Raw genomic sequence first — 22,739 nt, forward strand, 5'->3', positions numbered from 1 at the left:
TATGTGGAAAACTTATTTTTGAAAAATAGGTCCAAATGAACTAAATGTTGATAGCTATTTAACTTAAGTATGAGCTTGGCTTAACCACCCTTAATTGGATGCTTTATAGTTGATTACTTTGGCGAACAATTTAACTGTTGAGCACCAAGAAAATTTGACCAAGAAGAATCCAATATCCATTGGACCTTGAAATTTGAAAACCGTCTCCACCATGCAGTCAAAAGAATGAGCAAGACTTTTATTACCAGAAAAAAAAAATAAAAGAAGAAGAATAAACAATATTTTCTTCTAAGATAATATATTTTTTTAAAAACTTTATATAGTTCTTTGGTCCCATTCATATAATAAAATAATAATTTGCTAAAATTATATATAATATTTTTTCTAAAATACAAGTTTATTGTTGTTTTTTTTTCTTAAAACTTATATCTAATTGAATCTTATCCAAAATCAACCATGATTGATCACAAATGCGTAAAGTTTGCATAAGAATTTGGGTTAATCACATTTTATCCCCTTAAAGAATACCCCATTTCTCAGTTTACCCCCTAACCTTTAATTTTGCTCACTTAACCCCCTTTAGGACAAAATTGCCCTTGCATTATTTTGACTTTTCATTTACCTTGTTTTCCTTTCTTTTATTTCTTTTTCTCTTTCTTCTTTATTTAATTCTTCCTCTTTCCCACAAAAATCTTCACCTTAATGATTGAAATTAAAAAAGAGGAATTACAAAGATCTATCTTCTTCTTAAATGATCAAAAAAAATTCAAACCACTTTTCTAAAATACAATTTTTTTAGCCTTTCAATTCTTTTAATTTTTGATTTTCCTCTTTCCTTTCTAATTTCTCATTTTATTCTCAAGAAAATATCATAAGATGAAATTGTTTTCCTTTCTTTTATTTCTTTTTCTCTTTCTTCTCTCTATCATCCTTCCCAATAGAAAATTCGATTTCCACAAAAATTTTTGTTTTGAGTTTGTAATCGCATATTTTTGGGCGAAGGTTTAAAAGACATCAAAAACTAATTTTGATTTTTTGTATGATGTCACGTGTCACAAATTTCAATTGATAATTATTAATCAGGTCACAATTTCATCTTAAGATATTTTCTTGGGAATAAAATGAGAAACTAGAAAGGAAAGAGGAAAATCCAAAATTAAAAGAATTGAAAGGCTAAAAAAAATTGTATTTTAGGAAAGTGATTTGAATTTTTTTTAATCATTTAAGGAAAAGATAGATCTCTACAATTCCTCTTTTTTAATTTCAATCATTAAGGTGAAGATTTTTGTGGGAAAAAGGAAGAATTAAATAAAGAAGAAAGAGAAAAAGAAATAAAAGAAAGGAAAATAAGGTAAATGAAAAGTCAAAATAATGCAAGGGCAATTTTGTCCTAAAGGGGGTTAAGTGAACAAAATTAAAGGTTAGAGGGTAAACTGAGAAATGAGGTATTCTTTAATGGGATAAAATGTGATTAACCCTAAGAATTTTACATAAGAAGTTTGCATAACTAACCAAATTCTTTGTCCGTTTTCCCTATTTTCCAAAGACGGTATTAAAAAATTCAATGATTCAAATTATATCACGTCATCCTATTAAGTAATTTTTAAACCATTAAACCTTTAAAAATTGAGATAAATGTGACACAATTTGAACCACCATCTAGTCTTAGCCTTTTAAAATTGAGGCCGAAACTTGGCTAGGCTGCTGTACCCCCCCACGTATCTCCCATACTGGATTCTATTTTATTGCTTCGAGGATTCTCCGACCCCACTCCTCAAGACTCCTCCAAAAAGTCCAAAATCCAAATCCATTTCCCCGCGTTTCTACTTTCTTTCCCCAGTGTCGCCACCCTCCAATTTCCCTTGAAACCCCCATCCCCCTGCCTATAAATGCCGCCCAGCCCGCCCCCTTCTCCCATTCCACTTGCACCTCCTTTCTTCCTTCTCCTCGTCCTCTCCTGTCCACATTCTCCCCCTTTTCCCACACAAAATCTCTCCATAGAGGATAGGTAGATTTCTATTTGACCCTTTTGTCATTTATTCACGATACGCAAAATCCCATCTTTCATTTTTCCCCAACCAAAAATCATACTTAGATAATTGAAAAGAATGAATACCTGATTTTTTTCCCCAACCAAAAAATCCCATCTTTATATATACCCCACATGATTTCCCCCTTTCTTCTTCACATCAAACCCTAACAAGTACTAGCCTTAGCCCCTTATTTCTCTCTATCCCTTTAACATGTTATAGCCACCCATTCATTATCCCACGCCCTATAAACCACCAAAGGGGGAAAAATCCAATCTTTTTTTTCCCAGGTTTTAGACCTAACCCATATCATGGCAATTGCCTATCCACATTATTTGAGTTCCAAGAGCGCACGAAAATCCGTTGAGCCACCGTTGGTGGTGTCAACCCAATCATCGTCCTCGGCTCGGTCTCCGGTTAATAATTTGACCCAAGATGAGCTCAAGAAGATTGCAGCCTATAAGGCTGTTGAGTTTGTCCAATCAGGCATGGTTTTAGGCCTTGGGACAGGCTCTACCGCCAAACATGCGGTGGATCGAATTGCAGAGCTGATGAAATTGGGGAAATTGAAGAACATTGTTGGGATTCCCACCTCGAATATGACGAGGGACCAGGCTGTTTCCTTAGGTATTCCTTTATCTGATCTTGATACTCATCCTATCATTGATATGGCCATTGATGGTGCAGATGAAGTTGACCCGGATATGAATTTGGTTAAGGGAAGGGGAGGTTCATTGCTGAGGGAAAAAATGGTGGAAACTGCGAGTAAGAAGTTTATTGTTATTGTTGATGAATCCAAGCTTGTGAACCACATTGGTGGGAGTGGATTAGCTATGCCTGTTGAGATTGTCCCTTTTTGTTGGAAATTTACTCTTAAAAGGCTTGAAATGTTGTTCATGGAAGCTGGTTGCATTGGAAAGCTGAGGATGTTTCCGGGAACTGAGAACCCTTTTGTAACTGATAACGGCAATTATATTATTGATTTGTATTTCAAGAAGGATATTGGTGATTTGAAGGCTGCCAGTGATGCAATTTTGAGGCTTGCAGGTGTTGTTGAGCATGGGATGTTTCTTGATATGGCTACTACTCTGATTGTTGCTGGTGAGCTTGGGGTAACTGTGAGGAATAAATTAACTTGAAGTCAAAGCTGGAGGTAGTTTTCCAGATTTTAGCTTTTAGCTGACACATTAGGATATGTAGGGCTGTCGGGATATTACGTCTTGATTGAATTGGGGGAACTTTTGATGGTTAAATTTATTAATGTAGAAGTGGGAGTTTTATCACTGCTCCTGTATCAATTCTTAAGACATTAAAGTTGATGAATCCACATTTTTCTGATTGAGAAATGTCATTGTTTTCAGTTGATCTTTGTTGCTTGATTCTTTTATGTTTTTGGCTTTGGTTGTAGAAGTAGAATTCAGGTGCCTGAACTATTCAATTGTTAGATGTCCTCAATGGTTGCAGTGGTGCTTTCGAACTGAATTTTTCTCTAGATTTGAATAACACTCAATTAACTAAGCCCAAACTTGTGGATGGAGAAACGAAGTTGAGTATTGACAGACCCAAGGAGTATTAGATTATTTTGCATAACACAGTTTCCTTTTGAGTACTTCAATGAGATGGCTCTGTTGTAGTGACAGGCTCATCAAATTGGTAATAATTTGAAAGTGAATATAGTGCATCTAATATGAATACATTGTTGAGGAGGTATTTTTTAATTGAAAATAATTTGGAAACGATCTCTTACATAGTTGTTTGTAGTTGTGTCGTGCTTTTCTTGATGTTAGATGTTTTGTCAGTTACTCGTGTTTAACCTTCAGTAGTTTGAATTTTTTGTGTTATTGTTGTATGTTCTTTTTGTTACAGTGCATGTCCCCTTACACGCTAGATCACAATAATTATGTATTGTGGTCCTTCAGTCATGTTTAAACTCATCTGTGTTCCTTAAATTGGTAGTCTTGTCTCAGAAAACATTAGTTGGCCACGTTTGCTTTTGGTTGAGTTGAACCATAAATCATATCATGAAGATGATATATTGTTCTGGTAGAGTGCATTTGTTAATGACTAACCTTGCCTGTTGGATTTTTGTTTCTATATAGCTTGTAGCATTATTTTGAAGAGGTTTTTGAAGATTTTGCAAAACAAATGACCCACATGAATCTTAGATGGAATTTATATTAAAATGTTGCTATTGCATGTCTCTCTCCTTAATTGATTGTCAATAGCAAGCTGCATCCTTGCATGATTTAGCATTTGAGGCAACATGTGATTCATTGGGTCATGGAAGCACATCTTTTTTTCCACCAAAATTCTGTGGAATAGATGCAAGTGCAGTTGTAAATTGACACTATGTTGGGGTAAAGGTGATGCATTGATGGATAGATGCTATTATGGCAACTTGCTATTTGACAGCAATCTAGCAGCAGTTGAATTATCCAGTTCCAGTGTTTATGTTTGTTTTTACTGGATCCAGCACTACTGCCTTAAAGTATAGTTTCTTTGACATTTTATATTTTCTATGAGCAACTGAAGATGTTAAGATGTATGAAGCACCAGTGCTGTGGTAGTTGAAATTTCAAGGTACTTTTCAAGTTTGTTTGATCTCTTTATACACTCCTCAGTCATGGGCTTGGAGGAAGTTATGAAGTTTTGCTTGTGTTGAGCTTGTCTGCCCACGACACTTCCCAAATTTGTTCGGTCTCATTTCTGTTACTAAGTAGCAGAAAACACTGTGATCTGTAGAAGGTGGCTGGATCGTGCATGAATATTGTCTTCTTGTTGCATGTTTTGAATGGGATAAACAGCACTGACTATGTGATCTGTAGAATCACAAGGGATAACTCAAAATGTGCTAAAGGCCAATCTGTAGAACTTGAAGAGACTACTGTTAGAATGAAGCAGCGTCCTAAGAACAAACAAAAAATGTAATGTCATAAAGATGAATTCAGCTTTGCTTGCATCTATAATAGAAGTTAGTTTAAAACTTTAAAATCATCTCTCGATTGTCTAGTCAAATTCAAAGAAAGGTTTCTGACAATTAATCATTCAAAAATGCATACAATTAAAAAATTAATTCGACAATGAAGTGAATATAGGTATATTAACTAGAGCTTAAAGTTTACATTGTTGATGTGCTGCCTCTAGCCCTTTTGAGCTCTGCTGTGATTTATGATTCTATGATATCTCACCGATTCAAGAACCATTCTGAGTCCCAGAAGATTTCAAAATCCAAAACTAAATGGCCGTAGGAACTCTGGACTTTATGATATAATAAATTCAAAACTCCACGACTCTGGGAAACTTTCCATATAATTACGTCCTGGTAACATCCTGATACCTTTTATCAGTTTAAATGTTAACCCTTTCGGCTCAAGCAAATTGCAAATAGACATCACCATACAAACACTACTATCTGCATTCAACTCCTCTTGTTCTTCTCGTTATTCATCTTCAGATATTTTGCAAATTCCCTTTGTCTATATTATTACGGAAAATAGCATTCTTGATGAAGAATTAATAGCACTACATTGGCCAAAAAAGTCATCTGTTGTACTTTAACATGGTGGAAGACTACCCAATAGGTCGCCGTGTCAGGCCCTCAGAGGAAGAACTACTTTACCTCCTCCGTGAAAAAGTTACCAACCCACGGTTCCAATATGATCAGGTCAAGGAAAAGAAGCTCTAGGGGGAAGGTGCCGCGCCGTGGAATGTTTTCAGCGATGATGATCTTCAGTGGGAACTTTTTGATGATAATAGAAGCAATGGTAACAAAAGAATGGTCTACGTGTTTACTGAGTTAAACAAATTGAGTGCCAAGAAGGCTGCGAGAACGGCTGGTTCCAGGACATGGGATGGAGAAGCTAAGATTACTACAGTTCAGGGCATGATCACTGGTGAGCTAATTGGGAAAAGGAAGATGTTATGCTATGTTCTCCATTCGGGTTCAGAGGTAAAGAAGGGTAGATGGATAATGCATGAGTATGCTCTTGCTGGTGCTTGCTTGAATGGGAATGGGATGGATAGCAGTATCCACAATACTGATTAAGTGAAATCTCCTGTTATCAAGAAAGATGGGAGCAAAAGAAGTAGATAATGCACGTATTATTGCTGTAACTAATTTTGTTCTCGTAACGGTACTCTTGTTTTGAACTTTTTTACGCTTTGAAGCAAAGATCCCTCATTTCTATACAAAAAGTACATTAATGGCACAGAGGATTAATCCATTCCTCATCTTGTTTTGAACATTGATATTTCGTAAAGTTACACCTTCCTTTTACTACTATTCATGTCTTCTGCTTGAAGCTGGTCAATGTTACATCACCAGCATTCTATGGATCAATATTTTTTATTTCTTGCTGCTAGATAGTCCTATGCATTGCTAACATGAATGCAGTAATTTTTACATCAATAGTAATAAGGACTTGTTATGGTTTTATGTTCTTTAGGCTTCATATATTCACAATCAGTCAGGGATGAGACCTACAAGAAGAATCTTATGTTCTTCAATTTATATATTGTCAAGCGATTTTATTCATCAATATCAAGGGATGTTCTTCATATTCCACACCATCCACCACAAGAAACAAAAGAGATCACAAAATTCCGTTCAAATACAGATCAACCAGAATTTCATTCAAAAATTTACTTGTCTAAAGACAAAACAACACCAAAAATTCAACAAGAAAACACTAACAAAAAGATTCCCTTTTCATATCATGATTAATCCTTTCAAATTTTACAGTATGAGCTCTCCAATTTTCATCAAAGTTCAAGGGAAAAAAATCAATCAAGTGACAGTGGACAATCAGAGTAACAATGGAATACAAAAGTCAGTCTATGGCTATCTTTCAACTCCTATCCTCCTCAATGTACTATCGACAAGAAGAAACCAAAAAACAGAGAGCTCAGAATTCACCACGATCAGGGGCAGGACAATTTCCGTCAACTTTTTTCTTCTCAAGTTTCATGAAAGTTGTCTCTGCAGCATCCTCATCTGTACTATCCAGTACTGGTATCATCTCCCTCACCCCATGAATTGCAATCCCTTCATTCTCGTATAATCCTGGAGCAGCAATCTCAACACCATTAATCATTACTCGATCACCAGACTTTTCGATTTTCATGCTAAGCTCCTCAACGTAGTTTCTGAAAACAGTCTCATTTGCAATTCCATTGAGCTCGTTCCAGTTAAGCTTACATGGCAACAGATGCCTCAAGAATATGGAAGAATACTGGAGAAAATTCCCAGTATCCCCAATCAGAGCCTCATCCAGTGGGGCAAAAACTGTCAGTTTCATCCCATTCACAGAAGGGATTTTATGGGAATTCACGAACCCCATCAATTGCAAGTCCAGAAAAGTGGCAAAAATTGAATAACCCCGTGATTGTAGGACCCCTGATGCCTCCTCATACCGTGAAAAAGTACTGAATTCCACGCATTCTGGGTTGGGGTTTATGACCGACTGAGGAGCGGGAAGAGTGAAATTAGGCTCAAAGAAATTGTCCACTGCAAAAACCACAACAGAGCCATCATCATAGACGGGTGAGCCAGAAATCTCAACGTTGTTGATGGAAACTTTGGTGGGGTTTTCAGATGAGGTGGTGATGAAGATGGAAGCATGGGTTCTTGACAGGGTTGGGATGGGTGAAGAAAAGGGCAGAGAACTTAGTGATTGGAGGGAAAGAGAAAGTGGCGAGAAATGGAGGAGGAGCAGGGAAAGTGAAGGCTGGCCGGCAGCGGCAAACGCTGAATCCGGGGGAGTGAAAATGGTGAGAGAAGATGGGAAGCTGATGGAATGGGGTTGACCAAGGAGGAGATTCAGGGTGAGGGACATGGCATTGTAGCCCGAATTGGAAAGGGTCTCGGCTGCATTCAAAAGGGACTGTGGCGGCGGCGGCGGTGGTGGGGAGGTTGATGGCGCCGGGGATTGGAGTTGGGTGAGGGAGAAAAAGGAGAAGAGAGTGAAGAGAGAGAGGAAAACAACAAAGGAAGCCATTTTGCTCGACTGTGTGAGTGTGTGCAACTGCGCCTGAAAAGTTAAAAGGAGTAACAAAGTGCAAGAATCTTACTCTTTCCTGCAGCTGATGAAGATTTGGCGGGAAAATGATTTTTTATGGACACGTGACTAATGCGTATTGGCTGGCTGTGTTAATTGTTAGTTACAGAGTGTCTTTTTTTCCCCCCTTTTCTGATTAGTTACCAATGCAACTCATTCTCTTCTGGCAAAAGTACTATCCGTTTATGTAATAATTTGATTTTTTTTCTTTTTTTTTTTTTTGGAATGAGTTTTAGAAGTAGTTATCTTGGATATTATTTTTCTTTTAATGCCTTTTTTTTTTTGGAAAAAAAATGGTCTTTTTGCATGCGTTACTAATGATAGAACAATTCAATGTTTTGTAAATACTTTTGTTTCTGTTTTGTCCTTCTTTGTTCAAAACGGATGTAACATACTGCAGCTTCGAGCATTAATGTAGCTACCCATCTAATTTTGCTCATGAGCTGATCTTTCTGTTATTTCAAGGTCCTCTGTTCCTTCCTAGTTAACACTATAACTGCAAATCATGGCTCTTCAATTGGAAACAGAAATCTGAAAATTTTGGTGATACTAGCTTTATGAGTGATGTAGTAACAAAAGATACAAAATAATGAAAGAAAAGCTAGGCCTCCAACAGCTACTGTAATACAGCCATAAGAACAAACAGACTCAGAAGGATGGTGATACTAGCGGATGCTGCTGACAAACGGTGAGTGAAGCTAATTGGAAGCCTTGTAGGGAGAGAGCACTCCTCCCCATTGAAGTAAACTTTACTGGGAAATCCATCACCGCGAGCCACATTAATTCCAGGTGTCTCTTTCTTTGTAAATAATATCACAGACTGCTGCGAACCAGGAATAGGGGGATCTTTCCTTGGTTTGCGTGCTTCTGTTTCTGCAACAAGGTAATTTAAGCCTGGATGGCCATATAAAAATAGAGTATTGTTAGAATCAGGAATAATAGTTCCATTAAATGAATAGACTGCCTCAAAGCCAGGCATAGCTTTATCCAGTTCCACTGCAGCAGACCAATCAGCAATGCTTGTGTCTCCCCAGTTGAAGAGCGTAATTCTTGCAGTCCAGCCATCTTCAAAATCTGAAAGCAAGTGCCAGTTAATGCTGACTCCACAGTTATCTCCACAGGGCAGAGGATTGGGCAAATGGCGGTGCTTTAGTTTACTGAATTCAATGGCTTTCTTAGTTCGGTTGTCAAATGGGACTAGGAGTGCATCAGGAGGTAGAAGAAGAGCTGGTGCAGTGGCATTGCACATATTGCTTGGATTCAGGTTGCAGCCACAGGCGCAAGTGTTGCATGGAACGACAGAATCATTGAAAAATGAGGAAAATGATACGCAACAATTTGGCTTCTTCTGGGGCGTTTGTGCTTGCGAAATGTTGCATACTATTTGCCAACTAGCAACTGCTGATACGTCGGAACTTAGCCCTTGAGGATTTGGGAAAAAGCTCGAGCTCACTCGAACCGGCTGTCCACATTGATATTCAGGGCCAGATGTGCCATTAATCTTCCAGTTAATGGGAGGATATATCTGAGTCCTATTCAAGTCTGGCTTCATTTTGTAAACTTGCATTACAAACGCTGATTTCGACCTAGTCGGATCCAATGTTGGTGGCAGGAGTGATCCATTTCGACAACAAAAGGGTATCATACCAAGTTTAGTATCATTTGTTCTGTCAGGAGGGAGATCAATGATTGTTGGCCGTCTTTCACAATTCACAGCAATCGAAAAATCAAGGTCTTTGTAGTACTCTCCCTGTGCACCAAAAACGCATTGTTTTGTATCAAGAACAGTTGGATAAGCGCCTTTCATTTGATAGATAAATTCTTCCCTCATCCATTCCCAAGTTAACTTCCAATAATCTAGTCTGCTAATGGGGTTCTCATTGGAGATTGTGACTTGTGCCCAGTAATTTTTTTCGTAAGCACTCGTCACATCGTACATTATGCTTATATCACCAGATTGGAGGGGTGACTCCTGTTCTGTAGTGATGTTGGATCTTGCTTTTAAGTCTCTGATGCAGCAGACTTGTGTCAAATTGACTCCTGCATTCACCAAACAGGTTAGCTATCAAGAAACAAGGACAATATGCCAGGGAAAAGACTACATAACATAGATGCAGGCGGGAATCCAGAGAGTTTGCTAGGGAAGCTTATACTGAATTACGTTTTGTCATTTTGTCACCAGAAATTTGAATAAATCAAAAAATCTTCTTTGTGTGTTTATCTACAAAATTAAACAGTCTGGACCTGTTCAATCCTCTGCACTAATTTAACTTTTCCCAATATTTCCTCTTACAACCTCTGTTTCCTATGCTATCCAGGATTCATACAAGGACCAAATGGAATGCCCAGATCACTTTGCCGGGAGATTCTTGCAAATTTGTGAACCTGATAACTAGCAATTCTCTAGTAGCAAACAGGAGCTCTTAGAACAATACTTCGTTATCGACAAATTGAAGCTATATTTAACTGATTAAAGGATGTCTTGATACAGTAGTTGCAGAAAAGTACATGCACAGAGAGATTTTATTACCTTGTGGCATGTTAGAACCGGAGCACAAGTAGCCATCATTAGCAAGACCAAGATTAGAAGGCAGGGGAGCATTAGGAGGTGCAACACCAAACTGTGTACCTACCAATTCTACCCGAGCCATCATCTGATTAAGGTCTCCAGCAGTCTCCACAGATGTCTTGAGGTCAGTCACCGGAGACCCTGAAAAAACTGCACCCTGGCTGACATTACCCGGTAAAGAAGTACCATCATCAAGCACAGCCTCAGAGGCCGAGTACAAGTATTCATTATGCTGAAATCCCACGAAAACCTTCCAATTCTTGAGCTCTTCAAACCCAGCATTGAGAACTGTTAAGGTGGATTCAAACCTGTAGGGCTGGTTATCAGGGGCACCTGGCAAAAGGGTTGGTGGGATTTGATAGCCCGTGTCATAATTATATTGTATCACTACTCCATTGCAGACACCATTTGGGGTGTTTGTAGGCTCCTGAAGCTGAGAAATTGAGGTTGGAAGTGAAATTGTGATTATTATCAGTAGCGGCAGTATTATGTGATTCAAGAAACTGAAAATTTTGGCCATGCTAGGATCCTTTAGGTGAACATAAATGTGCAGACAAACTTAAGAATAGCGGAACAAGAAGAAGAAGAAGAAGAAGAAGAAAGAAGGAGATTTTGTTTCTTCTGATGAAGATGAAATGTGTTCGGACTTGGATTAGTATTAGTATACTAGCAGTAATATTACGTGCATCGAAAATGATGTTTGAAGTTTCTTGGGACATTTGATATTGATGTATTTTAAATGCATGTTGCGGTAAGCCGGCATTGAGTAGTTCTTCTAATGGTGAGGCTGGTTAGCTGAGGCAAGCCACAGCAAGAGAGGAACTTGTCCTTTTTATCTGCCTTCTTGACTTTGTCTGATTCTACTCCTTGAATTCTTCCATCTTCACCTGTTCTTTAAAATTTGTTCCTTGTTTATTTATATTTTGGGATTGCTTCGTCATATCCCAATTTTCTCTTTAGAATAATGCTAATTGGAAATTACTTTCGAATGTCGCTAGCCTGCAAGGAGTGAACTGGTGTTGAACTGGAAGTTGGGACAACCAAAGATAGGTAGTCTCTTTGGACGGCTTCTGTCCCATATAGCAAATTAATTCCCATATGCTAAAGATGGATGTTGATGATATGGCATGCATAGAGAACCCTTTTTCTTTTACTTTTGGGCCAACTTATCTACAATATTAAGTTTAACAAAGAAAAATAACTGTTTAACGAAAAGATTAAGGGCACAGAATAAGAATTGAGCACAATTTTTCGATCTACGAGATTCTATAAAAATTTTTTGGGCGTTTTTAAAATATAGATCACTGTCATTGTTACGTATAGATATGGAAGAAATGGTTTTCTAAAGGGATCATAAAACAAGAGAACAAGGCTCTTGAGATTGGTTTATATACACTGTTACATACATTCATAACTTACATTTCACTTTTGATAACAACATCAAGACCTTCAACTTCAATACCTTTAGCAGATATCTCAGCAGATTCACTACAGTAATGCAACTCAAATCTCTGAAGAGTATTAATTTCCTCAATTCCAGCTGGGATTCCCTTTAGGAACTTGCAACCCCGCAAGACTAGGTGCTCAAGGCAGGGAAAGTTATCGCTCGAGGCTTCCCAGTTCTCTAGATTGGTGCTGTCAACTAGAAAGTGCTTTAGCCGACGAAATGCCTCTTCAGTTGGCTCCCAATCTGGTCCTTGGAAAGCATAATTTTTCAGTTTGAGCACTTCAAGGTTAGGCAACATGGCAATACATGCAATATCTTTCCATGGCAAGTAGCTCCAACTTAAAGTTAATTTCTTGAGAGTCAAAGGGAAATGGAGAACGCTTGGACGCAAAATTCTAGGTGCTTCTGCATTTTGTTTATAGAAGGAACACTTCAATGCTTCAAGGTACTGCAAGTTGGCAAGATTTTTGAGCCATCTGCAGGACATATCAGTAATGAAATCTTCTTTGGTTTCACAAATTCCAAGTTTCCTAAGATAAGGCATTACCAGAAAAACATCACTTGTGCAACTAGCAAACCTTATCGTGGACAGTGTCTGTAGGTATCGTGGAGCCAAGGGACAGCGAGATGGATCAAAAGGATTACTCAAATAACAGGGCATGCTGATATGCAGATGCCTTAACCATGGCATTATCCAGTATTCAAATAACAGAGTTGGGCTTTCTCCCTGATTTCTGTTGATCCAGGGACCATGGATAACAAGGGTCTGAAGGCTCCTGAGTTTAGATATTGATGCTGGAAGCTCATAAGTAGCAGTAAGCGCCAGGTATCTCAAGTGAACAAGGTCTAGTATTTCAAGTGGGAAATACTTGGAAGAAAGGAAAATTATGTCCAATACTCTGAGCAATTTGAAGCTTGAGATAAACATTGGCACAAAGGAAGAGCCCAAACTGAAACACAGAAAAGATCTGACTAGTGTAACAGAAGGAATAAGTTGCAAATCAGCATGAAAGTCCAAGTGGATGCTGAGACGACGTTGATTCTTTATACCAGAAAGGAAACTTTGAGCTCGTCTATCTATCACGAATAGAAACTTTTCTTTCTGAGCTTCTCTCAAGCACAACTCTCGAAGGAGATCATGGAGGTAGCATGTTTTGACTTTCCCATTGAATCTCCTCTTTCCTATCAGAACTAAACTTCTGTCAATAAGATCCTCCAAATAATCTTCAGCAACCCTTTCTGCACTAAGGGAATCCTTCTTATCCAAGAAGCCTTCAGCAACCCATAGAGCAATCAATTTCTCAACTTCAATCTCACTGTCTTCTGGGAACGCTCCCATATAGAGGAAGCAAGCTTTCAGGTGCTGAGGCAAGTGGTTATAGCTTAAAGCCAGTATTTCCAAGCACTGTTCTGGACCACTACTTACAAGTGAGCTTACACTACCGGCAATACCCTCCCAGCAATCACGTGTTCTCCTGATTTTGGAAAGAAGACCAGCTACAACGACTATTGCTAAAGGTAAACCCTGGCACTTTCTGGCTATTTCTTTTCCAATATCCACGAATTCAAGATTGCAACTTTGGCTTCCAAAAACCTTCTTTTGCAACAGGTCCCAACTTTGATCTATGTCTAGAAGGCGCATACGATGAGAAGCACTTTTAGAGTTCACATAATCAGCCACTTCTCCAACCCGAGTAGTCAATACTATTCTACTCGCATTTTTGTCATCTGGAAAAATTCTTTTGACATCATCCCAAGTCCTAGTACTCCAAACATCATCAATGACAATAAGATATCTCTTACCCTTCAGACTTCTATACAGGTCTTCAGCTAGTTCCTCATTGCTCTTTGCACAATTTTCATCTTTGAGCTGGGTAACACATTTTAATAGCCCTAGCAACAAATTCCTTAGTCTATAAACCTGTGACACCTGGACCCAGGCACAAGCATGAAAATTACAAATGGTTGAAGGGTCATCAAATATCTTCCTAGCAAGAGTTGTTTTACCAATGCCACCCATCCCAACAATTGTGACAACCTCTAGTCTAGATGGTACTCTTGAGAGTCTCTCTGACATTAACATCAAATCATCATCTAGGCCAACCGCCTCATTCTTCTGAGCTGGAGGACTTAGAGATGAATCATCATTCAAAGTATCTCCTAATTTCAGGTTTCCATTTACCAGTGTATCGTTGATCTTTCTCATCTCCTCTCTAATGTCAACAATATCTTCCACCGTCTGCTGCAAACAATGGTGTATGCCATACTTCTTGTCACAAATTTTTTGAACCTCTGCCTCAAAATCAACCCTACCCACTAAAATGTTACAATCAACTTGAAACACATAAATGATAAAGTTCAACATCTTTGTCTCAACTGAACTATCAAACATAGATTCTTCAATAAAATCCTCTGTTCTATGAGCCAAATCAATAAGGCGTCCTTCCAGGTGTTTCAACAATTCATGGTCATTGCAAGTATGCGTAGAATCCTCCAGAGCAGCCAATAAGAAAATAAGATGCTCACAAAGAAGTACTATTTTTGTGATCAATCTACAGGAAAAAAATTGAGACTTGCTTACCAGGAAAAAGCGTTTAGATTTCCTTTCAGAATGTAAGGATTCACCATGCATCAGACGTAGCTCAGCAAACCCAAGTACTCTCCCAAACCTATTAAAAAACCTTTTCACTGGCCCTGCTTCAGGATACAAGGAAAATATGGATAGATATTTCCAGAGTGAAGTATGGTTGATGGTCAGCATCTCTTTTGTCATATTCCAGAACGCTGTTAAGGCACCGGGAGGCACTGAAGCTTCTGCTGATTTTATTCGTGCAGGGCGTTTACCCATTGTCAGCGGCAATCTCTTCATTCTTCTAGCAGTACGCTCATCAATCTCGATCTGCAAACTCTTAATTCCAAAAATTAGAGAAGGGGAACGCAGCAGATGCTCTAGTGTCTCAATAAGACAAGTAACAGCAGCATAAGCCATCGGCTATCACTTATTTAGAATACCCAAAATATGAGAAGGGAAAAAATCAAGCCTTCTTTCCTTCCTTCCAGCTGATCAACAAAGCAGCAATCTACCATATTAATGTGTATCAGGGTGAAAAAAAATTCAATAAACAAGAAACAAGACGAGCATTTGAGCAGGGTTTAATTCCAGTAAGTCATTGACTGTGATTAAAATAGGACAGGATTAACAAATTGAACTTCTGAGAAAGCCACCTAAGTCCCAGAATTTCTCTAGCTGAAAGATGGAATCTACTACTTTGGCCACAAATTAGTATTAGTCCACCTACAGCAGCACGCGGGGGACTGAGTGTGACCCTTTGTTTCTTTATCTTCTGGTAAACAGGACTAACTAAACATGGCCTCAACAGCTGGAAATACTTGAAGGTACGTGCTGGAGCAGGGTGGCCCCGGTCAGATTTGAACCAAAATCGGATCATAGCCGTCTTGACGGTTTGTTAACCGAAATCAAAATCGAATTTTTGGAATCGAAATCATAACGGTGATTAAAGGATCGAATTCAGTTTCACCTGAATTCTGAACTTGAACTGGAATCGAAACCAAGGATTTAAGACCCGATCAAACCATTTAAAAAAATATTTACTACCTAAATATATTTGACCAGTTTAGAGTTCAATATCAATAGTTAGCATATAATACCAACAGCTCTAATTCTAATCCAACAATCCATTATCATAGCCGTCTCGATCCTTTGTTAAACCGACACCGAAATCGAATTTTTGGAATCGGAATTATAGTGGTAATTAAAGGTTCGAATTCAGTTTCACTTGAATTCTGAATTTGAAGCGGAACTGAATCGACGGTTTAAGACCCGTTCAAACTGTCTAAAAAAACATTTATTACCTAAATATATATGACCTGTTTGGAGTTCAATATCAATAGTTAGCATATAATACCAACAGCTCCAATCCTAATCCAACGATCCATTATTCGATTCCATAGTAAGTCTATACCCATGACTAATTTAAATTCAAGACAAATCTAATTTAATCAACAATGAGATATTTTTTCATAAAATTTGCATTATTTTTTCTTTTCCTTACACATAATAAAACAATAAAGTTCTTTTTTTCTTTCTTTCTTGACATTCATTGTAATATTTTCTTAGAATTAATTTTATAATTATAAGTCTTTAAACATAACTAAAATAATTGAAATCGTAATTGGAAGAAATTGAAATCGTAATCGGACCGAAAGTTTAAGAATTGTAACCGTGACCATCCCTATAAGGATCGATTTAGGTTTCATATTTTAGAAGAATCGAAACCGGTTATTTTTAAACCGGACCGCCATGTTTATGCCGGAGAAATGTAAATAAAAACATGGTGAATATGAAGTCCGGGAGGCAGTAAATTAACAGCTCAACAAGGAAATTTCCCAAGAGGTTGAGAGAAATCTCCTCAGTCCTCCTCGGCGGCTCCTCCACCCAGACCTAGAGGGCACCAATAGTCCAAGCCCTTTTTCTACAGGCCACAGAAACTACACTATGGATAACGAAAAGGCTTCTCCAGTCAACGTCACAAAAGACAAAACTACACTGAGACATCATCTCAGAAAAGGACCAAATTTTTTATAATATCAATTAAATTTCAGTGTCTAATATGTTCTTTTGGAAAAAAAATAAAGGTTCATGGCATTTCCTTCATCCAATGTATTACCGGTATTAGCTTACATCTCCAAAGACAACTAATCTTTATCTCAAGTCAAATTTGAACTTGAGGGTTGCAAGTCCTTAAAATCTCTAAATCAACAGGGGAAAGCACAAGCCCTGATACACAGAAAAGAATTGTAATTTTCTAACATGCAACTGCTTATCACAGATAGTAGGAAGTGCAAGAGTGGTGATAAAGAAAGTAATCATCTTGTTTCAATTTTGAAAGAGTTAATCAGCAAATTGACATCTCAACCACTTTTGGGTGAATAATAGAAATTTTATCAAAGATGAAACAAAAGGGTTTACCTCCAATGGACATCTGGGTATGCAAGGACCTGAGATTTCTTAGGAATGTTTCATCATCATTTACAAACTAAAGAGAACTTGGCGGATAGGCAGCACAAAGCTCAAGCCTTTTGCATTTTTTAACACTGGACTAAGACAAGTGAAAATGCCAGAGCATAAATTTTAATACCCCAACAACTTTTCTCATTATAACATTACCTATCCCAAATTTCGCATGTGTTGTCATCTAGTTTAACTTGAGAGGTGCAATGTTGACAATTTATTCATAGTTGCTGATATTCTGGCATGGACTAAAGAGTGCAGATAATGATAGAAGTTAATGTTGCCAGGAAAAATCAATAGATTTGAATCTCAATTTGGTTCAAATAGACAAAAGATTGGAGAAATGATATCCATTGATCAAAAACTTATTACTAACTCAGTTCCAACCAGGTTAAAACTTTCATCTCATATGCTGGTACCTTTAAGGTTTAGACAAGTCAACTGAATAATGCTTTGATATTGTTATTCAGTTCATTCATGTTTAAGTAATTGTGATAAAGAGCCTGAGCTTCTAACTCATAATCATTTGGTAATTAGGGGAGTAGCTTTGATCTTTATTACTTAGTTAAAAGAAACTATGCCCTTGCCTCAGGTTCCATGTTGTCTTGATGTAGCAATGCACAAATCTCTGCATGCTAACTTCATATTGAGATAGATAATGACACTAGGAACATGTTTAAACAGCATAGCCCTAGCGCAGTCCTCGTTAACAAGCCTTATGCAACATGCCCTTAATCAGGCTTCTAAGAGATATGAACCTCCTGGTTCCATGCTTGTTTAACTCTCTCACTCATTTCATTAACTTTCCTTCCACAGAAAGTGCTCTCCATTGTTGGAATCCAGCATGACGCTACAAACCCCCCCCCCCCACTGTATCATGTGACGGTATGGCTAATTGGGGAACCCGACAGGCAATTTTTCAAACGTTTTTGGTCTGTTTCGAAAAGCCTCTGGGAAGGACATCACTGTTATTCGCATGCTCAATGGGAAATGAACAAGCCATTCTTAGGTAACTACTGCTTGAATGATCAGACGTATGGATTTTTGATGGTTGATCAAGCGCTTGCTTGTTCAGGAAAAGGTTAGTTGAGTGATCAAAGTCATGATGTCTGTTATTCAATACGCCTGGAGAGAAAAACTGAAATCAACGAGATCAGACTGAAATATAATGTAGATGCGAGAAAGAAGATTGACTTTGCTTGTGCTCCTCTTATTTGCTGATCATCAAAGAAGCAACTTAAAATGCTTGATGCGTATTTGATTGATCAAGATAGAAAATGATGGTAAAAACTGAACCAAGAAAATCAACAATCGGTGGAAACATTACAATATTATGACTCAAGAGACTGAATAACTTCGTTACTGCCGAGAGTATAGCCTGTCATAGGAACAGTCGGATATCAGTAGCCTATAGGAGCAGTATAAGGTATTCCAAGAAAAGTGGGAGGTGTTGTCGGGAAAGAGTAGAAGCTTGCTCATACATACTATGGCAATGCGTTAGAGTTTACGCACTGACAAGTGCAATTATGCAATTTCAAATGAAAATCGTATTAAATGTTTAAGAATTTATCTTGTTTACAGATCACTTCTGATAATAACTTGAAGGCCTTCAACTTGTTCTCCAATTTCTTTAGCAGAAATCTCAGCAGATTTACTACAGTTGTGCAACTCCAATAGCCGCAGGGTAGGAATTTCCCCAATTTCGACAGGGATCTCCTCTAGGAACCTACAATTAACCAAAACTAGGCGATCAAGGCTTGGAAAGTGAATGGTGGAGGCTTTCCACTGCACTAAATCACTGTTCTCAATCAGCAGCTGCTTCAGATGCAAAAATTCATCTTCAGGTGGTTCCCACTCTGGTCCAAGGAAAGCACAATTTCGCAACTTGAGCACCTCAAGTTTTGGCAACCTGGAAATATTGGTCATGTCCTCCCAGGGAAGATAGCTCCAACTTAAAGTCAATTTCCTGAGATTGGATGGAAAAGCATCCCAAGGTAACGTTCTCCATGGTTTGGCGTCTCTGTAAAAGGAACATTTCAATGCTTCAAGTAAAGGCAAGTGGACTAGATTGCTGAGGTATTTTGAGGTTTCATTGGTATTGTGGTCTTCTTTAGTTTCACAGATTGCAAGCCTCCTAAGATATGGCATACTTCGAAAAACTTCCCTGGTGCAACTAGTAAGCCTTATTGTGGATAGTGTTTGGAGGATTGGAGCCAATGGATAGGGATAGTTGATCTCTGGAATAGGAGGAATACACAAAGAACAAGTAACAGTGAATCCAAGATGCCTCAGCCATGGCATATTCCAGTATTCAAAAAATATTGTTGGGCTTTCCCCATTTTCACTCAGGATCCATGGACCATGAATGATTAGAGTTTGAAGATTACAAAGTTTCGATATTGATGCTGGAAGCTCATAGGTAGCAGTGAGTGCAAGGTACCTCAAATGAACCAACTTTAGTATTTGAGTGGGGAAATGTTCAGAACGCAAAAAGATTATGTCTAGTACTCTCAACAACTTGAAGCCCAATTGAAGCAAGAAGATATCAGCTGGAAAGCCTAAACCAAGACTAAACATTAGAAAGGACCGGACATGTGGAATTGCAGGAACAGATCGCAGATCACCACAAAATTCTGAGTGGAAACTAATGCGCCGTTTTCTATTTATTCCTGCAGGAAGGCAATGGATGTCCCTTTTTATCAAACACATAAAATTTTCTCTTTGAGCTTCTCTCAAGCATAACTCTCGCAAGAGATCATGGATATGACATGTTTTGTTTCTCCCACTGAAGCTCCTCTTTGCAACAAAAACTAGGTTTCTGCCAATAAGATCTTCCAAGAAAATCTCTGCGATTGCTTCTCGATCACTTGAAACAGCAGCCACTCGTTCCGCAAGTCTCGGTAATTGTTTATCCAAGAAGCCCTCGGCAACCCACAAGCGTACCAATTTCTTAACTTCAATCTCACCATCTTCAGGGAAAGCTCCCATATAAAGGAAGCAAGCTTTCAGGTGATGAGGCAAGTGGTTGTAACTCAAAGCAAGAATTCCTATGCACTGTTCTGAATCAGTATTTACAGTGGAACTCACATTATCTGCAATACTCTTCCAGCTATCACTTGTTCTCCTGATTCGAGAGAGAAGACCAGCAATAACAATGATTGCAAGTGGTAGTCCCTGGCATTTTCTGGCAATCGTTTTCCCAATACCAACCAAGTCAAGAGGGCAACTTTCTTTCCCAAACACCATTCCGTGGAGAAGCTTCCAGCTGTTATCTAAATTCAGGAGATTCATCAAGTGCGGAGTAGAGTTGGGATTCACATAATGAGCCACTTTAGAAAGTCGAGTTGTCACTAAAAGGCGACTTGCATTTTCATCATCTGGAAAGCACAGTTTGACATCATCCCAAGCCAGGGTATTCCATATATCATCCAATACAATAAGATATCTCTTACCCTTTAAACTTCTATACAGGTCTTGAGCTAGTTCCTCATTATTCTTCCTGTATATTTCATCAGTGACATGAGTAGTAGAGCGCAGAAGCGCTAGCAGCACATCTCTTTGTCGAAACACTTGAGAAACTGTTGCCCAGGCACGAACATGAAAGTTGTAAACAGTAGAAAGGTCATCAAAAACTCTTCTTGCAAGAGTTGTTTTACCAATGCCTCCCATCCCCACAATAGCAACTATTTCTAATCGAGATGGTACAGTTATGAGTCTATCAAAAATTGATTGACAATCATCATCAAGGCCTACCACCTCATTTCTCTGATTTGGGTTAGGTGAAAATGCACCTCCTAGTTGCTCGTTTTCACTCGTGAGACGATCAACATAGATATTTCCAAGTTCTCTCCCAATGGAATCAATGCTTACAAGTGTCTGCTGTAAACACTGATGTATGCCATACTTCTTGTCAAAAATATGCTGCACCTCTGACTTAAAACTGAGTCTCTCTGCAAATGATCTGGGATCAGAGTTCAAGAAACAGATGACATAGTTCATTACCTTTGACTCAATAGAAGCATTGAACATGAAGTTTTCAATCATATCTTGTGTTCTATAAGCCACATCCACGATACGTCCTTCCAGATATTCCAACTTTTTTGGGTCATTGCAGACAGTTGCAGCATCCTTTAGACAGTTTTGCAAGAATTCATTTAAAAACTTGCCAAGAAATATTATTTTGCCCGGTGGCCTTTCAAAGAATTCCCTAGATATCACTTGTTTCAGTTTTATGGATCTAAATGCAGGCTTACTTATAGAACAAGACGTTATACTATCACAAACAAGTAGCTTAGGCTCTGAAGATTCATACTCTCCTATTTGATTCCATCCTAAAGGACTTCCAAGTTTTCTCCTGAATCTATTGATAAGCTTTTTTATTCGCCCATCATGTGCATACAGCAAAGCACAATCTCGAGGATGTTCAAAACGCAAGTCCAATGTCTGCGGTAAACGTCTACGAAATCCTTCTGCATAGTTCGTGATCTGTTCTGTTGTCCCTGCAACGCTTTTATTAAGCTGGAATTGCAAATGATCAATTTCAAAAGCAAGACAAGTGAAGCACGCTAGACGCTCTATCGTTTCGATGAGACAAGTAACAGCAGCATGAGCCATCCTTAATCTCCGGAAATCACTTATTCAGAATGCTGATCAAGGGGAAGGAGAAAAGAAAGTGATTAAAACAAGGAAAAGAGATCTGTGTCTTCTTTTTCTCACTGATTAATAAAAGTAACAGTTTGCACAATTGATGTTGAGTTCATAATCAAGAAATTCTATTCACAAACAAAACAAAAGCAATAAAACATATAATCAAGAATATAATGTTGAGAAAGAAGTTAGTTTACCTGGCTACGGTGCAAACAACCTCAGTGAAAGCAGATCAATTTGGAGAGTAAGCTTGAATAATTGCAATGAGCTGCCATGGATAATTGTGATAAACCTATTTTATATGTTCAATGATTATTGTCTTGGGGTGCAACTTTTCTCTTCTACAGATCAATAAAATATCCACCAAAAGTTGCAGGTCACTGTTGCAGCTTCACTTGAAGCCTTCACTTAATCCAGCAATGGCACCGGTTCAGTTTTATGCTTTGGTTGATTTTGCCAGAGAACCGGTCAAATCCGGTAAAAACTGTGAAAACCGGTGAACCGTGTTGAACCGGATTGAACCGATTTTTTAGTTTTCCTTTTTTTTTTTTTTTTTTTTTTTTTTTTTTTTGCAAAATGCTTCTATCAAGATTCGAATTCAAAATCTTTGCAATATTTGAACTCAAAACTTTTGCAATAGAAGACCAATGTAGTAACTATTGCACCATCACATCTTATTTGCTTTTTTTGATAACTTATTTATATAAAACAAACATCTATATTTCATTTTTTCATTTTTCTTACAAAATCTTATCATTTCATGACTCTTTCTTTTTAATCTTCAACTCTTTCTTTCTCTCTCATCTTTTCTTTTGTCACTCCATTTTTAATCAAACCTTATTAGTTTTAATTTATTGATATTTTCTTTTATTTTTTAATTTTGTTTTTACCCATTAAATTGGAAAAAGTTAAAAAAGAATTATTTTTCTTTAACCCAAATTATTTAATGCCACAACCA

The 22,739-nt window shown here is 38.0% G+C and overlaps 5 protein-coding genes across 5 annotated transcripts; 1 reads left to right on the top strand and 4 right to left on the bottom strand.

Moving 5' to 3' along the window:
- The first annotated feature begins 1,902 nt into the window (after nt 1-1,902).
- On the top strand, nt 1,903-3,390 carry LOC113715719 (probable ribose-5-phosphate isomerase 1). Its single transcript, XM_027240009.2, has one exon. It carries the CDS (start codon nt 2,342-2,344, stop codon nt 3,167-3,169), a length of 828 nt encoding a protein of 275 aa, XP_027095810.1. The 5' UTR covers nt 1,903-2,341; the 3' UTR covers nt 3,170-3,390.
- Nucleotides 3,391-6,730: 3,340 nt separating this feature from the next.
- Nucleotides 6,731-8,135, bottom strand: LOC113716651 (putative fasciclin-like arabinogalactan protein 20). The gene has a single exon (XM_027241044.2). It carries the CDS (start codon nt 8,024-8,026, stop codon nt 6,935-6,937), a length of 1,092 nt encoding a protein of 363 aa, XP_027096845.2. The 5' UTR covers nt 8,027-8,135; the 3' UTR covers nt 6,731-6,934.
- Nucleotides 8,136-8,618: 483 nt separating this feature from the next.
- On the bottom strand, nt 8,619-11,912 carry LOC113716192 (COBRA-like protein 7). The gene is made up of 2 exons (XM_027240487.2): nt 10,617-11,912; nt 8,619-10,126 (listed from the first exon to the last, which is right to left on the bottom strand). The coding sequence occupies exons 1-2, from the start codon at nt 11,173-11,175 to the stop codon at nt 8,703-8,705; spliced, it is 1,983 nt and encodes a 660-aa protein (XP_027096288.2). The 5' UTR covers nt 11,176-11,912; the 3' UTR covers nt 8,619-8,702.
- Nucleotides 11,913-12,006: 94 nt separating this feature from the next.
- On the bottom strand, nt 12,007-15,910 carry LOC113716193 (putative late blight resistance protein homolog R1A-3). The gene has a single exon (XM_027240488.2). The coding sequence runs from the start codon at nt 15,089-15,091 to the stop codon at nt 12,071-12,073; it is 3,021 nt and encodes a 1,006-aa protein (XP_027096289.1). The 5' UTR covers nt 15,092-15,910; the 3' UTR covers nt 12,007-12,070.
- Nucleotides 15,911-18,658: 2,748 nt separating this feature from the next.
- On the bottom strand, nt 18,659-22,176 carry LOC113715763 (putative late blight resistance protein homolog R1A-3). The gene is made up of 2 exons (XM_027240058.2): nt 21,979-22,176; nt 18,659-21,780 (listed from the first exon to the last, which is right to left on the bottom strand). The coding sequence occupies exon 2, from the start codon at nt 21,746-21,748 to the stop codon at nt 18,710-18,712; it is 3,039 nt and encodes a 1,012-aa protein (XP_027095859.1). The 5' UTR covers nt 21,749-21,780; nt 21,979-22,176; the 3' UTR covers nt 18,659-18,709.
- Between the last annotated feature and the right edge of the window lie 563 nt (nt 22,177-22,739).

This window comes from Coffea arabica, chromosome 11c (assembly GCF_036785885.1).
Source record: "Coffea arabica cultivar ET-39 chromosome 11c, Coffea Arabica ET-39 HiFi, whole genome shotgun sequence".
NCBI lineage: Eukaryota > Viridiplantae > Streptophyta > Magnoliopsida > Gentianales > Rubiaceae > Coffea > Coffea arabica.

Excerpts from the sequence above, each read along its gene's own strand:
- LOC113715719 (XM_027240009.2), top strand. The coding sequence starts at position 2,342 with ATGGCAATTGCCTATCCACATTATTTGAGTTCCAAGAGCGCACGAAAA.
- LOC113716651 (XM_027241044.2), bottom strand. The coding sequence starts at position 8,026 with ATGGCTTCCTTTGTTGTTTTCCTCTCTCTCTTCACTCTCTTCTCCTTT.
- LOC113716192 (XM_027240487.2), bottom strand. The coding sequence starts at position 11,175 with ATGGCCAAAATTTTCAGTTTCTTGAATCACATAATACTGCCGCTACTG. Across the intron at positions 10,127-10,616 it reads CGGTTCTAACATGCCACAAG|GAGTCAATTTGACACAAGTC; the intron begins GTAATAAAATCT and ends TGGTGAATGCAG.
- LOC113716193 (XM_027240488.2), bottom strand. The coding sequence starts at position 15,091 with ATGGCTTATGCTGCTGTTACTTGTCTTATTGAGACACTAGAGCATCTG.
- LOC113715763 (XM_027240058.2), bottom strand. The coding sequence starts at position 21,748 with ATGGCTCATGCTGCTGTTACTTGTCTCATCGAAACGATAGAGCGTCTA.